Source organism: Onychostruthus taczanowskii, unplaced genomic scaffold (genome assembly GCF_017590055.1).
Source record: "Onychostruthus taczanowskii isolate IOZ18803 unplaced genomic scaffold, ASM1759005v1 scaffold16, whole genome shotgun sequence".
Lineage (NCBI taxonomy): Eukaryota > Metazoa > Chordata > Aves > Passeriformes > Passeridae > Onychostruthus > Onychostruthus taczanowskii.
In genome coordinates, this window is record NW_024498795.1 from 12,203,951 (window position 1) to 12,217,768 (window position 13,818).

The 13,818-nt window shown below is 41.5% G+C and overlaps 1 protein-coding gene across 5 annotated transcripts in view; it reads right to left on the bottom strand.

Annotated features, from left to right (window-relative positions):
• Positions 1 to 11,153, bottom strand: part of CHST9 (carbohydrate sulfotransferase 9) — an 85,961-nt gene extending 74,808 nt beyond the window's left edge. Inside the window, exons 1-5 of one of the 5 annotated variants that reach the window (XM_041399446.1) lie at positions 11,115 to 11,153; positions 10,337 to 10,384; positions 10,135 to 10,235; positions 6,259 to 6,317; positions 3,983 to 4,191 (exon numbers count right to left, since the gene is read on the bottom strand). In XM_041399446.1, the coding sequence (XP_041255380.1) occupies positions 3,983 to 4,082 (100 nt within the window). In that variant the 5' untranslated portion in view covers positions 4,083 to 4,191; positions 6,259 to 6,317; positions 10,135 to 10,235; positions 10,337 to 10,384; positions 11,115 to 11,153. Of the gene's footprint in view, positions 1 to 3,982; positions 4,192 to 6,258; positions 6,318 to 10,134; positions 10,236 to 10,336 lie in introns of all 5 variants that reach the window. The other 4 variants (XM_041399444.1, XM_041399445.1, XM_041399443.1 and 1 more) reach the window with 4 other exon arrangements.
• Positions 11,154 to 13,818: the final 2,665 nt, after the last annotated feature.

A 13,818-nucleotide genomic window follows, 5' to 3' on the forward strand; every position in this document is an offset into this window, starting at 1 on the left:
TTCTCAGATTATTTTGTAGTAATCAGTCACAATAAATCATACCAGTCCCCCTAAAAAGGAAGAGTTTTAAAGTAAACAATTAGAACCCCTATCTTAAAACTCCAATTAATATCTCTGACATTTCAGGATTAAATTGTAAGTGTCCTTTGTACCCCACAACCCCCTAATTCAGGTAATTCATGGTACAGAACTCAACATCAGCCATGACACCCAGCAGTTTGCTCCATCTGAATAAGATCAACAGTGCTGGAAATTTCTAAGCACGTAACAAGTAGTGATTGCTTCTTAATCAGTGCCACAATATTTGATGCTTGCACTGCATAATGCAAGAACGTGTGGAGAACTGTCAAGTAAAGCTGTAGGATCCAGCTGAATTCACATCAAGCTTCATTAATGTATGTGAATTTATATACAATGAATATATTTATTTATGGAGAATATGAAGTGTTCCACATATACCACATTATCAATGTTGTCAATTAAATTTTCATCCAGATGTAGTCTGTACATATTGATGCTCACACTGGACTACTGACAAGTCTGTTCCCAATTACTCCACTGAGCTGAACTGCAGCTACACAACAGAAGTAAAGATGTATCATCCTGTCTTTATACACTCCATGCCCAGAGCCAAACCAAGAAACTCCCCTGTTCTCTCTGTCTGCTAATGTCTCTGAAAAGCCATCAGAGTGGACCACCACGTAGCTAGCAGCTGTTTCTTAGACATCTTTAAATGAAAGATTTTCCCTTTTTTAAGGTATAGGGAAGATAAACATGACTAGAAATATTCTGAAGAGTCCAAGCACAGTGGGAGGGAGCAGAAGACATGGCTGTGCTGAGAAGTGCATCCAGCTGCTGAGCCTGCAGGTGCATCTGGAGTAGATGGACAGGATGAAAAATTAGAGTTGTTCCTGGGCTGGATACATTTGAGTAATGAGGGAAGTTTGTAAAAATAAATCAGAGAAAAACATGCTTGGAAAGATCAGTCCAGAGCAAAATAAGACAAACAGGGGAATGAAATCACAGTTGAGATCTCAGTGATGTGGACAGGAAGTAGAAATAAGAGACCCAAAAAGAGAGAAAACAAACTATGAATAAAAACTGGCATTGGATCTAGTGTGAAAAATTATGAATTGCTAGAAAAAGTGGCAATAAGAATGGCAAGTGTGAAAGAAAACAGTCCAACTTTAAAACAGTAGGGCAAACATTAATAAAATTGAAAACTATCATATAAATTTCTACTTCCCCTCCAAAAAATCTACATCTGATTGGGAATAATTCACACCACAGTTAGGAGAGCCTGAGAAATAAGCATGAACACTACAAACCACAAAAGAGTAAAATTCACTGTCTTTTCCAGAGATATTGATTTATAAAGGCTCCAGATATTCAGAAGAATGGGGTGGTAAGGAGAAAGAATTCACAGCTGCAAAACAGACACTTTCCTTAACTCAAACACATCCAACTTTCCATCCCTTCAGCAACCAAATGCAAACATGAATGCTGTAGGTCTTGAGCAGGGCACCGTGGAAGATAAAAATAGTTCTGCCTACAACAAACACTTGTCTCTACAGGCTCGTGGCAGGGCATTTGAGAACCACGAGGTGCACTTTCCATTTCCTAACAGAACTTCACCTCACATGCTCAGCCACTTGCAGATTAAAACTAGCTTTCTTACAGCTGTGCAGCTAGTGAGAGGATTAAAGGAACACATAAAATCCTTGCAAAGACACTTGTCAGTTTAGGATTCTCCAGATACAGCTCGTGGCCAAAAAAGCCACAGTGCACAACACATGGCAATATGAAAAACAGAGCAGAAGATGGAAAAAAAATTGCAAAATGCCCATAACTAAACTAATGCATATTGTGAATATGCAAATATGTTCTATTTCATATCAACTCTAAAGCAGCATACAGGAGGGAAGCATTAGAGAATTGCACCGCAGACGGTTTAGGGGAGATACAGGTGTTTGAAATAAAAAAGAATGGCTCTCTAAATGTTAAATTGGAAGAAGAAGCAAGAGCAGACACCAAAGAATGAGTTTTTTCCATGTTCTTGCCAATATCCATGACCATATACATTCTCTACTGCTACTGTAGAGAATGCCAAAATTCTTTTTTTTTGGATCTTGATGAAGTGCTGTCACAACAGCAGTCCAGTGAGATAAAAGGGCACTCAAAACTGCAGTCACACTTTAAGCTCACTAACCATTCTGTTATTCTCTGATAGCTTCCATTTTATTAGAGAAATGTTTCCACATGGAAATGACTTATGTGTGCGAGGAGAAGCCTCTCCCCTGAAGAAGATTATAGCAATATATCAAAGAAAACCCCAAAGAAAGCAACTGGTTGGCCAAAAGAACAGAGTCTGTCCTAGTTAAACTTTTATTTTATTTTTCCTGTTTCTTTTTAATGGTAGAGAGATACATACAAAAGAAAGGAGTAAAAAAAAACTGCAGTGAGAAACAGCAACAAGGAACACTGCAAGGAAAGAAAGGTTAATTACAGCACAAGAAAAGATGCAAGGAATGTGAAGAATGTCAGCAAGTAAATAAATCAATAATCTACAGTCATCATCTACATTCCTGAACTACCTTGAAAGCACGGATATCTACCCTTAAAATTCCTGACAACAGTAGAGATTTTCAAGGAAGACCCCCCTCTGCTTCATGCTCAGTTTCTGCCAGAACCCTTCTGTCAACAACTGATTACAAGGGAACCTTTCCAAAGGGAGCCTGTATTACCTCTTGCAACAGTTTTATTAATACAAGCTTGTGAATACATTGGGACAGCCCAGAAAAATTAACAAGCCAGAATTAATGCTGTGATCATTGCACTTAGTTGAAAAAAACCTCAAGGTCATTGTCAAACAACTGCAGAAATGATGCACTATATTTCCCCCTCAACACTGCTCTCTGAAAAATACTGGAGCCTAGCAGCTCATGAAATAACAGTACAAATCAATAAAGCCAGAGACTAATGTGGTTTTGCAGATATATATCTTCACATTGGTATCAACATACTATAAAATAGGAGTTTTACGGAGGAAATGGAAGTTGAGTGAGAGAGATGAGAGGATCTAAAAGTCAAGACTCAACAAGCTGGAAACAAACAAACAAAGAAAAATAGACTGACAAAAAAACCCCAAGCATATATACCAAACAATCCAAAAAACCCAAAAAAACCCCCAACCAAACCCAAACCTTGAAAACAAAACACTAACCCTCCAATACAAGCGTACAAGTAAAATCAAGGGTATGCCCTCAATATGGTGACATAACAGAAGTGGACCTGCAGAGCAAAACTGTGGAGGACCTTACTGACATGCACCCCTTATGCATGTTGTGGAAGGTGACTGAGCTTCCAGTAGGGGTTGAGGTAAATAACCTGGTTTAGTTTTGTCCATAAGAGAATCTAGATCAAGCTGGCGTTCAACCAAAAACGTCATAAATGGGAAACAACAGAAATACAATTCAGATGCGTAATCCTGAGCCAATGCTAACACAGATTTACCTGAAGTTGCTAGATGACTCTGATGCTATATATAAAAAGACTTGTAAGCCCAGACTCAAACAACAACAAAAAAGAAAGGGAAAGAATGATTCCATGAGCATTGCTGGTTAGAAGACCACTTTTGTCTACAAAACACAGCAGTTTTTCTCCAAATTTAGTTTACCACACAAAATGTAATGCACAAAACCCACAACAAATCATCGAGAATAATTTCTAAATTGGACATGCAGAATGCTTTTGCAGCACTTGCTTTTGCAAATGAAGCTGATACAATATGATTAAGTAGCTGGGGGCATCTTTTCATGTGACTGAAGAAATTTCTTAATGAAGTGTAGCAATTAAAACAAGTCTATTTTCAATGCCATTTTACTTCCAAACGGGAGGTGGAGGAATGGGGACTCCACCCCAAATATCCTCAATAGGTTTTATGGTCATCTTAAAATAATAGATGCAAGAAAGCCTAGTGTACCTGTATGCTGTTCTTCAATCCAAGCTTGCAGATACATGAAGAGGAGTAGACCAGCTACTCCAAATAGCAGTACAGACACGAAGACTTGTCTTAGGTTCATGACCCTGTGAGGGGGCTTCTCTTCAGCTTTCAGAAGGACTCATTGCTCACTTTTCTGAAGTCTTCAGCATGCCTGAATCATCTTTGGTGTCTTCCCCAGAGACACCAACCTGCAATAACAAGAGAGGGAGGTTGGTCTCATGTTACACTATTGTTCTTCACCAGAGACTGTGTTAACAGCATACTATATACAAGCTGGAACTCTTGTATATAGTATGCTATATACATGAGTATGGCTGGGTCACACTCCAAGAGGCTGCTAGCCCCCTCTGAACAAGCTATTGCTTTCAATGCTTGTATTTCTGCTCACAGTCTCAACATTCTTTCTACCCCCAGATGAGATCCAAGCAGATGTATTTCTCAAAGTGGCTGAAAAGACCATTCCACTTCCAGAAGAGCAAACATCACCTGCTGTCATAACAGAGGGAGGTAATGACCCAAATGAGCTCATTGCGTGTCACACCAATTCCCCACTCTGCCCACCAACCATCACAGCTGGGAAGTTACAGCAAGCAGCTGGAGCCTCCCAGGATGGCTGGGTCACACTCCAAGAGGCTGCTAGCCCCCTCTGATGGGCAACCCAGCCTCTCTGCTTCTGGACTGTATAATCATGTGTCCTTAAGGATGGGTCACCCCACAACACAACCACTCGGCTCGCAAAGCCCCGGTATCGAGGAGTCACACAATGATGTTCATCCTCAAATATGAATCCAAGTTGAGTTTTGCAGGATTAGGAAAGCATAAGGTGGTATCAGTAAAAGAGCAAAAAATTAATTAATGGCTCATCTTTTTATTCAGCTATGTTTTGCAATATGGAGAGAGACTTGTCAGGAACTCAATTCTTGCCACAAAGTTTAATGGAAATGAGCTCAACTGTAAAAACTTATCAAAAAGATTACTTTATTGAACAGCAGTGGGCCCAGAGGAAGTCATTTACCTGATACCCTGCATGTGCCACAAAGGGGTCATAAAATTAATTTTATAAAATCAGAACATGAAGACACTGTGGATCACTAGAGGACAACTCCATAACCTGAATAAGAATGTGCTCACTTTGAAAGTGCATTATTAGAAGCTGAAGAGCTGTTGTTGAAACTGGCCTGCACAGCAAAAGAAAATGCCTTAAAATTCAACATAATGGACACTGTTGTCAGTACATATGACAGAAGTGTCTGATGAACTAACACATAGAATGCTAGGAAAAACTCAAGCTTTTAAAGGAATACAGCCTACTAGAAGATATTTGAAAAATAAATCTGTTAAACAGATTTAAGATTTTTAACAGAGAAAAGAAAATGTAGCCACTTAACAGTTATTCTGAATCATACAAGTACTCCATGTTCCACAAGTTTGTATTTTTTAATAACTCAGCACTGTTACATCTATAATTGCTGAGTTTCTAAAAATACAGTACACATAAAGCTTAGCAGGAACTCCCATTAAAAACAGCTGTTGAATGAACAAAGTAACTGTGTTACAAAGACGCAAAAGATTTCAAGAACAACAAAACTGTTCAGGACTTTTCATATGTTTTTCCAATTCTGTGCCATTAAACTATACACTTAAGCACAAACTTGCCTGCAGAAAATGTAAGCCAAGGTTTAAATATTAATCATTTTATGTGTAATTGTTCTGTAGAAGACAGATAGCTAGCCATTTACAGAATGTAAATGTTCTCTCTGAAGTCTTTTGTAAGGGTCATGAAGCAACTGGTTCGATCCAGGCACATGAAAGGAAGGTGACAGAGGCTTTTTTCTTAACTTTGCTCTTTCTGCTTTGATTCTACAGAGAAGGAATTTCCTATATGTTGTGTCTTTGCAGCTATGGTGATGATGCACAGGATTGGAAGGAAGCACTGAAGATTGGACAAAAAGAAAAAGCTTGGGGAATGCTGTGAAATGCTTTTTGTATAGGTGTGGGTAGTGGAGCCTTCTTTCACCCAGCTCTTCATCAGCTATTACCTCTTGCACCTTTTTTTTCTTACAGTGCTCTCAGCACTCTCAGAGTTGCAGTGCTCTTTATGCTACAAGGCAATGTAGGGCTTTGCACCTAACTTCAGTGCTGCAGCAAATGCACTGTTTGCATGTCCTCAGAAGTCACTCTGCTGATGAGACAGAAGCTTCCCAGCATAAGCAATCCTTCAAGAACCACCAGTCATAGAATCGACGAATACAAACCTCTTCTGTTTCCCACAAACAAAAGCTCTGTTGTTCATGTAACAGGACATTGACAGCATCTGGATTAGGAGGAAAAAAAAAGCAGCAAATAAAAAGATATGAGGGTCTGAATATATCTTTGAAATAAATATCTTAAATTAGAGGTACTAGAAAGCAGGAATCAGTTTCTTGCTGTTTGGAATTTGCAAGTTTCTCTCATAATAAAAGGGTGAGGAATCCAGACACACACAATGACAGTATGTGCTTCCAAATAAGCCCAGTTCTGTGATGTTGGCACTTTCTTCCATCTCTGACTACACAAAGCTCCCATATATTCAGCCCTTCTTTCTGAAAAGCAGCATTTCTGAGTGGGCAAGGAAAGCTTTCTCAGGCCACATGGAGGATGCTGAAAGGAAAGTATCTCACACCACATCTCTATGAGCATTTCTGACACTTGTAGGCTGGTGCTGCTGCTCTCTCCAGCTGCTTGCTCTCATTCTCCCTGTTTGCCCAGCTCTTGCCACCAAACTTCTGACCAAGTTTAACCAAATTACAGCCCACAAATCATTTACCCAAGGAATGGTGCCAGTGGTTTTTTCCTTTAGCAGTACCTGGACATACATCCATGAGCCATGACAGCATAGGATATAGAGCTGACCTTGCCCAAACACCATCATGATTGCATGCAGCACCACCTACAAACCCTGAAAGGTGACGATGAAAATGCACAGTAAAATAAGGAACACTTTTAGGCAATTTAATCTGTTAATAAGAAAACAGATGTTTTTCTACTAGATTAGTTTTGGTTTTGAGTGGAAAGAAGTTCGTAAAAGGAAACGGCAGATCAAGGTGTTTTTCTTTTTTTTTGTTTTGAACTACCAAACACACCCTAAGGCAGATTCACTCCACCATCACAGTCACTGCAATTATCTGTGTATCAAGAGTTTACATGCTGCTTGCAATTAGTTTAATTTATTTAAATTTAATTTATATGAAACTGTGTTCTTCATTTACATGTTGACTAAGTTTTAAGATTAGTTTTAAACAAGAGTAAAATTACTTTACATTAACACTACTGATTTTAGCTCAGGTTAGAATATAAATACATCAAACCCAACTATTCTGCTACCTTGTAGGATTTTAAAGGGTTTTCAGCTTGAATGAGTAGTTTAATTTATTTAACACAGTGATTTGTAACCCCCATATGAAAAAATTGCAGTGACATTTAAAAAAGTCTGTGTCTGTGAGTCTTCCAGTAGAACTTGAAAAATGGTTGCACAACACTGACAAATTTGCTCCTTTTGTATTAAAAAGCAATGGTCGTGGATTACACACTCAGGCATCCTGGGCAAGAGGAAATACCTGCAAATATTCTTTAACCAAGATAAATGCTTTCTCATGGCTGTGAAAAGCCAAGAAGCAGTTACTTTCAACCCAAGTATTTTCAAAAGAGATCAGCCATATCCAGACAGAGGTTCAGCATCCCTGCTTAAGCTGTGAATCCTTTTTTTGCTTCTAGTTCTGGGTGACCTGGCTCCCCTGGGCAATATCTTGACCATCCTTGGTGGACAGTTCTTGCTAAGAGGGAGCTAATGTGGCCTGAGAAACTGCTCTGTGCCTTCCACCTATGCTGAACTAGATTCTTGCTTTTGCCCAACATCACCCCCATCTCTTTGGGATACGTAGACCCCAATGTCCCACTTGTTTGAACTCAAGCTATGCACCCCAAAATTTCAAGTTCTTTTGAGTACTGGAGAGAGACTACTGCATAGCCTTATCCATCATGGAGAAGCAGTAAATCTGGCAGACAATAGCACTATGTGCCTTAGATGACAAACACAACAAAAATTTAGAAATTTTACAGGTCTGTGGTTATTCACTTCTGAATCCAAATTGTTTAACATTTGTCAAATGCTGAGTTTCAAGAATCCTCATTCTACTGATATAAAATCCTTGCATTTTCCCCATTGTGTTTTAACCCTCACCATCACCTAGCTCCAAAATCAAGGACATACAAATGCAAAACATTAGGTTGCCTCCTATTTAGAAACCTTCCCTTTTAATGTCAGATTTTTTTCCTTCACCTGGAAATAAAGAATATCAAGATGCAGGATTAACCAGCAAAATACAGATGAAAAAAAACTCATACAATCTTTATAATGGTCAAAACACATTACTGTGGGATACTACAAATTCCCACCCACTCAGTATCTCCTTAGACACAACTGGATTAATGAAAACAAAAGGAGAAAAAGAACACAGAAAGCTACTGCAACTGCATAGTTTTGGGGTGTTTTTTTAGTGTTTTAAATTTTCTTTCCTCCTTCCTTACCTCAAGAAGCACTACATTTTCGGATACCTCCACTGGAGTTATCATGGCAAGAACATTTTGCAGTGAGGAATGTTCTGCTGGACACTGGCCCAGACTACTTTCAGCTCAGTCAGTAGAAGGAAGCAAGGATATCTTCTCACTTCAACGCTCCCCCTCCTCCCTCACTTCTCATCTGTTAGCTCATGTCCTACTTCACATGCAGATGATCCTCCAGGATCACCTTTCCACTGCCCACATCTCAACTTTCTGGCTTTACAACGACTAGCGCAAGGCAGAGCTCCAGCTCTTAACAATGCTTGCACAGTTCCTCATATCAGCCAGTACTACTTTTTGTTCTGGTTTATTACAGTGGTTGCTAGAAAGAAACATACAGGATTTGCCATTTCTTATCTCCAGCAAGTTACACTGAGTGTTATGGCTGGGTGAAGTCAAAGGCCTTACCGAAATTTGAATTGAGTAAGCAGACCAAGACAGTCAAACAGTGGTGTTGAGAAACTTTGTAGAAATTAAAAAAACTGAACCAACCAACCCCTCACCAAACACGCCTCAGATAAACAAAAACAAAAGCAAACAACAAAACCCAAACCAAACCAAAATTCCCATAAGGGACCATAGGAATTTAATAGGGGTATATAGGCAGCACACAGGCCCACTGTTACATCAGTCCTGCTGACACCTCAGCAACTTCTTCACCTGAAGAGTTGCTTATAAGAAGGCTGTGTAAAAGTATAATTGAAGACACCATCTGGCCTGCACAACTTTTATTACTGGCAATAACAGAAGATTACTACCTACCAACACTGCAAATCAAGTTAAGAGAATTCTGTAAGAGTTCCATAAGACAAAAATAATGAAATTTTTAAAATGAAATATATAGGGATTTCTCTTCAAAGGAGAGACCTGTTTTTATCAAAGTGAGTATTCTTCACTCACCCACTGCCAATTATGAAACAATAAAGCCCCTTTAAAAAATAGAGCTTAAAATTTTGAAATTTTAATAGCAGTCAGGAAATTCCAAACATTAACATCACCAAAGTAACTTCCCGCCCAGTCAGCTTGTACACATTTAACACTTTTCAACTTCACTCTCCCTTGTTATATAGCAGACCACAATGTTGTTATAGCAATTACATTTTGTTTGAAATGCACTTTCTAGCATACAACATACTATACAAAATTAATAACATGGCAAAGAAAAGATGGTTTGCATTTGATTTCGACATTTTAATCTATTAACATCAGTAGTTCCTCATTATCCTTTTGATATATTTCCAAAGGAAAAAAAATCCATTTAATGAAACAATGGGCATAAGTCAGATTCTGCTTCTGAGGACACACACACCATTTAGCTGGTCCTGCTCCTCAGCCATAAATCCTGCTAAACTTCAAACCATGTTGGTTTAATGCACATAGCAACTTGCCTCAGACACCTGCAGATTAATTTAAAGCTGCAGTTTTAGACAAACAAAAGTTATGCTTGTGTTAAGAACAGATAATGCCAAGTTGTCCTACCCACGTGTATGCAGGTTGACACATCCGCATCATGGAAAGTTTTGGTTACTTACAGAGAACAGAGAAGACACTGAAAGCATCAGGTCTGGAACTTCACCAGTTCACCAGGATATTCAGTTTCAAGGGTTTCATCCTACTGCTGCTGGACATCTTGCTTCAAAAAAGGAAAAATCATTGTTATTCTCAGTAACATTTCCCAGTCAGGACTGAGGGACCTCAGCAGAAAAAGGCAAGTCTGGCATGCTTAGCTCTTACCTGTCTGAAGCACTCCTGGGAGGCAGCGAGCAGTCCCATGGAAGTCACCTGGATTTTGGGAAGTTAAACAAAAACACTGCTCACAAGACAGCAACCTGATGGCTCTCAGTCTTCTAACAGGATAATAGGTGGGATTTCTTCCCACTGTCAGGATAAGGAACATCAGCAAAAGCACCGTGTCAAAGCCAGATCTTTCCTTTTTTGAACTGTTGAAATGACACGGTCTTGTTTACGGACTGCAGTGAACCGAGGGGCTATCAGCATGCCAACAAGACTAGCAGCCTACCCCAGTCATTCACTCTTCTGCTAGAAAACGCACAGGCAAAACACCAGTCCATTTTTTTTATTTTGGAGACGTGCCACGAATTCCCGATTCCCGGCGTGTGACGGAGGAGGGGTGTGTGTGTGTGTAGGGAGTCAGCAGAGAAGTTGCTCGCAGCGCGGAGCGCAGCCCGGCGCGGTGCCGCAGCGGGGGCTCTGCCATCCCCTCAACTTCTGGGGCCGCTCCCGGAGCGGCAGCCCCTAGCCCGGACACCCCGGGGGCCGGGGCTGATTCTCACCCCCCAGGGCCGCCCCTCATCCCCCAGGGCCGGTCCGATCTGAACGTACCGGGACGGCCGCGCCGCCGCCTCCGGCTCGGCCGCCGCAGGTCCGGGCGCCGCGGGGCTGGGCGGTGCCGGCGGGGAGCGGCGGATGCCGGGGCCGCCGAGGAGATCCGGCCGCAGGCTCGTCCGCCCTCCCGCTCGTCCCAGGTGGGTGCCCGGCGGCAGCCCCTCACCTGCCCGCCGCTCCCGGGAGGCGCTTCCGCAGCGGCGCCTACACACAAAGTTTCCTCGCCAAACTTTGGGGCCGGGCGGGCTGGGGAGGGGCCCCGGCGGGCAGGGACGCCCCCGGCAGCAGCGGGCGGGTCCCCGCGGGGCAGGTGAGTCCCCCCGGCCACCCCCGTGCGATCCCGCTCGGCCCGTGGCATCGCGCTCCCTCCCTGCCGCCCGGAGAGGAAGAGCTTTGCTAAAAGGTTTTGTTTGCTGTTACATATCCAGGGGTAGCTCTCCCTGCGCTAGCGAATAAATATGTCTAAGCTGCCAGGTAGAGGCAACTCATAGCTTTAATTAGCTACTAAAACAGGTAGTGTAGAAACTTTATTGCCGTCTATGGGAAACAGGATGACAGAGAAAAATGTTTAATTAGTGCTTATTGGAGCTTCACGTGTGCCGTGCAAACCTTATCTGCTTATTGTGACAATAGACCAACCATGTAGATAAATGGCATTATCTCTCTTTAACGGGAATATCGCTTTGTTTACTTTTCTTCAGGGGAGTCCTTGAAGAAATGAGCTCTTAGCCCTTGCTAAGGTAGGGTAAGCACAGAGGAGTTCTGACTTTCCAAAGCCGCGCTCAAACGACTTCTGTGTCTGTCTCCTTTAGGCATTTCTGCAGGGCTGTGTTCCTAGAACCACCCTAGCAGACAGACACTTCTAAAATGCTCCCTGCTTCACTGCCCCATTGCTCGCTCACTGTTACTGGAGTAACAGTAATGTAACCATTCATGTTTTTGCAACATCTTTTACTCCGACAGGTTTCAAACCATCTCACACGCTGTTGAGGCAGCCCGCAGGGATCTCTTCCCCAACCAGCGCAGCACTGCCTCCGGCAGGGAGCTGAGCAAAGCCCACCAGCTGAAATCCAGTGTCTCAGAGCAGAGGGTAGAGAGCTGGGTGCTGCTCAGATTTCCAAGGGGGAGTTAACTAGGCAGAGAGTGTAATTACCCTGTCCAAAGCTTAGATGTTCGTTGAAAAGTGCTCCAGGATCTATAACAGCCATAGCAGCCAAGACCTGTGTGCAGGAGAGATCTCTTGGATTTTCAATCCAGGTGCTACACTGTCCTGCCCCTGCTTAGTTTGGGTTGTGTGAATACATATAACCTCACCGTGGTGCTATACATTTTCTCTGATTTATCTCACTTAAGGGTCTCCCTAGCCACAGTTCATTATAGGAGCTAGCAGCTCAGAGAAAGCCTAGGGAGAGAAGATTTTTCCCTTAAACCCAGCCATGAATCCATTTTAAAGTTCTAGCAAGTAATGACTATCCCTCACACCTGTAGCTTGTCTGGCTGCCTAGTAGAAATAAAAGGGGAGGAAGGAGAGTGTGGAGTAGAATATGGCAGATTTTTTGCTATTTCAGGAGAGTTGAGCATACTTCCTCTTTTAGACAACCTGGCAGGGATGTGACCCCATGTTAACCATATGCCTTAACAACAACAACAACAACAACAAAAAAAAAAAACAAAAAAAAAACCAAAAAAAAACCAAAAAACCAAAAAAAAATGCAACCTCACATTTAAATTATGGATCTATTAGTCCCTGATGACCAGTGAGATTTTAGAGAAAACAACATACCAGCTGAATTTGCATGATGTAATACACTCAGAAGTATTTCCTGATGTAATACACTCAGAAGATTGTAATGAAGGTCACTGAAGCTTCTAGTAAGGATACACAGATTAACCTTCTGGGTGTTGTAGATTTAATTTCACTCAGTAAGTACATGCAGCAAATATATTTCTTCAGATTGATCTACTCAGGCTGTATCTATCAACTAAATAAACTTATGTATAACACTGAATAGATCAGATGTATTTATTTTTATTTTTGTTCAGTTAATGGAATAAATGAATTGCTTTGGGATAAAGCCAAGTCTTGTTTTACAACTTAGCAAAAAAACAACCAAACAAGAAAAACCCCAAAACACAAAGAACTCCAGACTAGTGCACTTAGTTTGATAATACTTGTCCCACACAAATTGTCCTGGTGCAGACGGTATAGTCCAGCTATTGATATAAGAATCTTTACCAGATTAAAGATTAAAAATTCAGCATGCAGGTGAAATTAGACACTGGATTAGGAAGCTCATCAACTAAGTAATTGTAATCAGCACCTTCTGAAGCCTGACATGCAGCAAAAAAGACACAAATTACAGAAGGGTGGCGGCAGTCTGTCTGTGGCAGCAGGGCTGGTGTGGAGCCAGCGCCTACATCAGAAATTCTGTTCTTGGCAGGTTTCTGCATGTTTCCCATGAATTCTGGTAGATGAGTAGCTCAAGAGTTAAAGAAGCAGCATCATTCTCTGAAAGCAGTGAGGCACCAGCCAGGTGGTGATGCCTTTTCACAGGAATAGGAGCGGTCAGTGCACTTAGATAAGAAAGATAACAGGTTGTGAATCAAAACTGCAACCTGACAAAAATTAGAGGTCAATTTGCTGAAATAAAGCCACCTGTACCCTGCAATAAGACCAATTTAGGCTCTTTACACACTTCCTGTGTAGATTTTCAGGAATGGCTATTGAGGAAAGTATGGTGTGGAGGGTAGGGAGGTAGGTCACAACAACCCACACTCAGAGCTGCTTCTCCATGGACTGTGCACTGTGTACGGCCCCTAAATTTGTGGGAGGCCAAACCATGGAGCAGAAACCATATATATCATTGCTG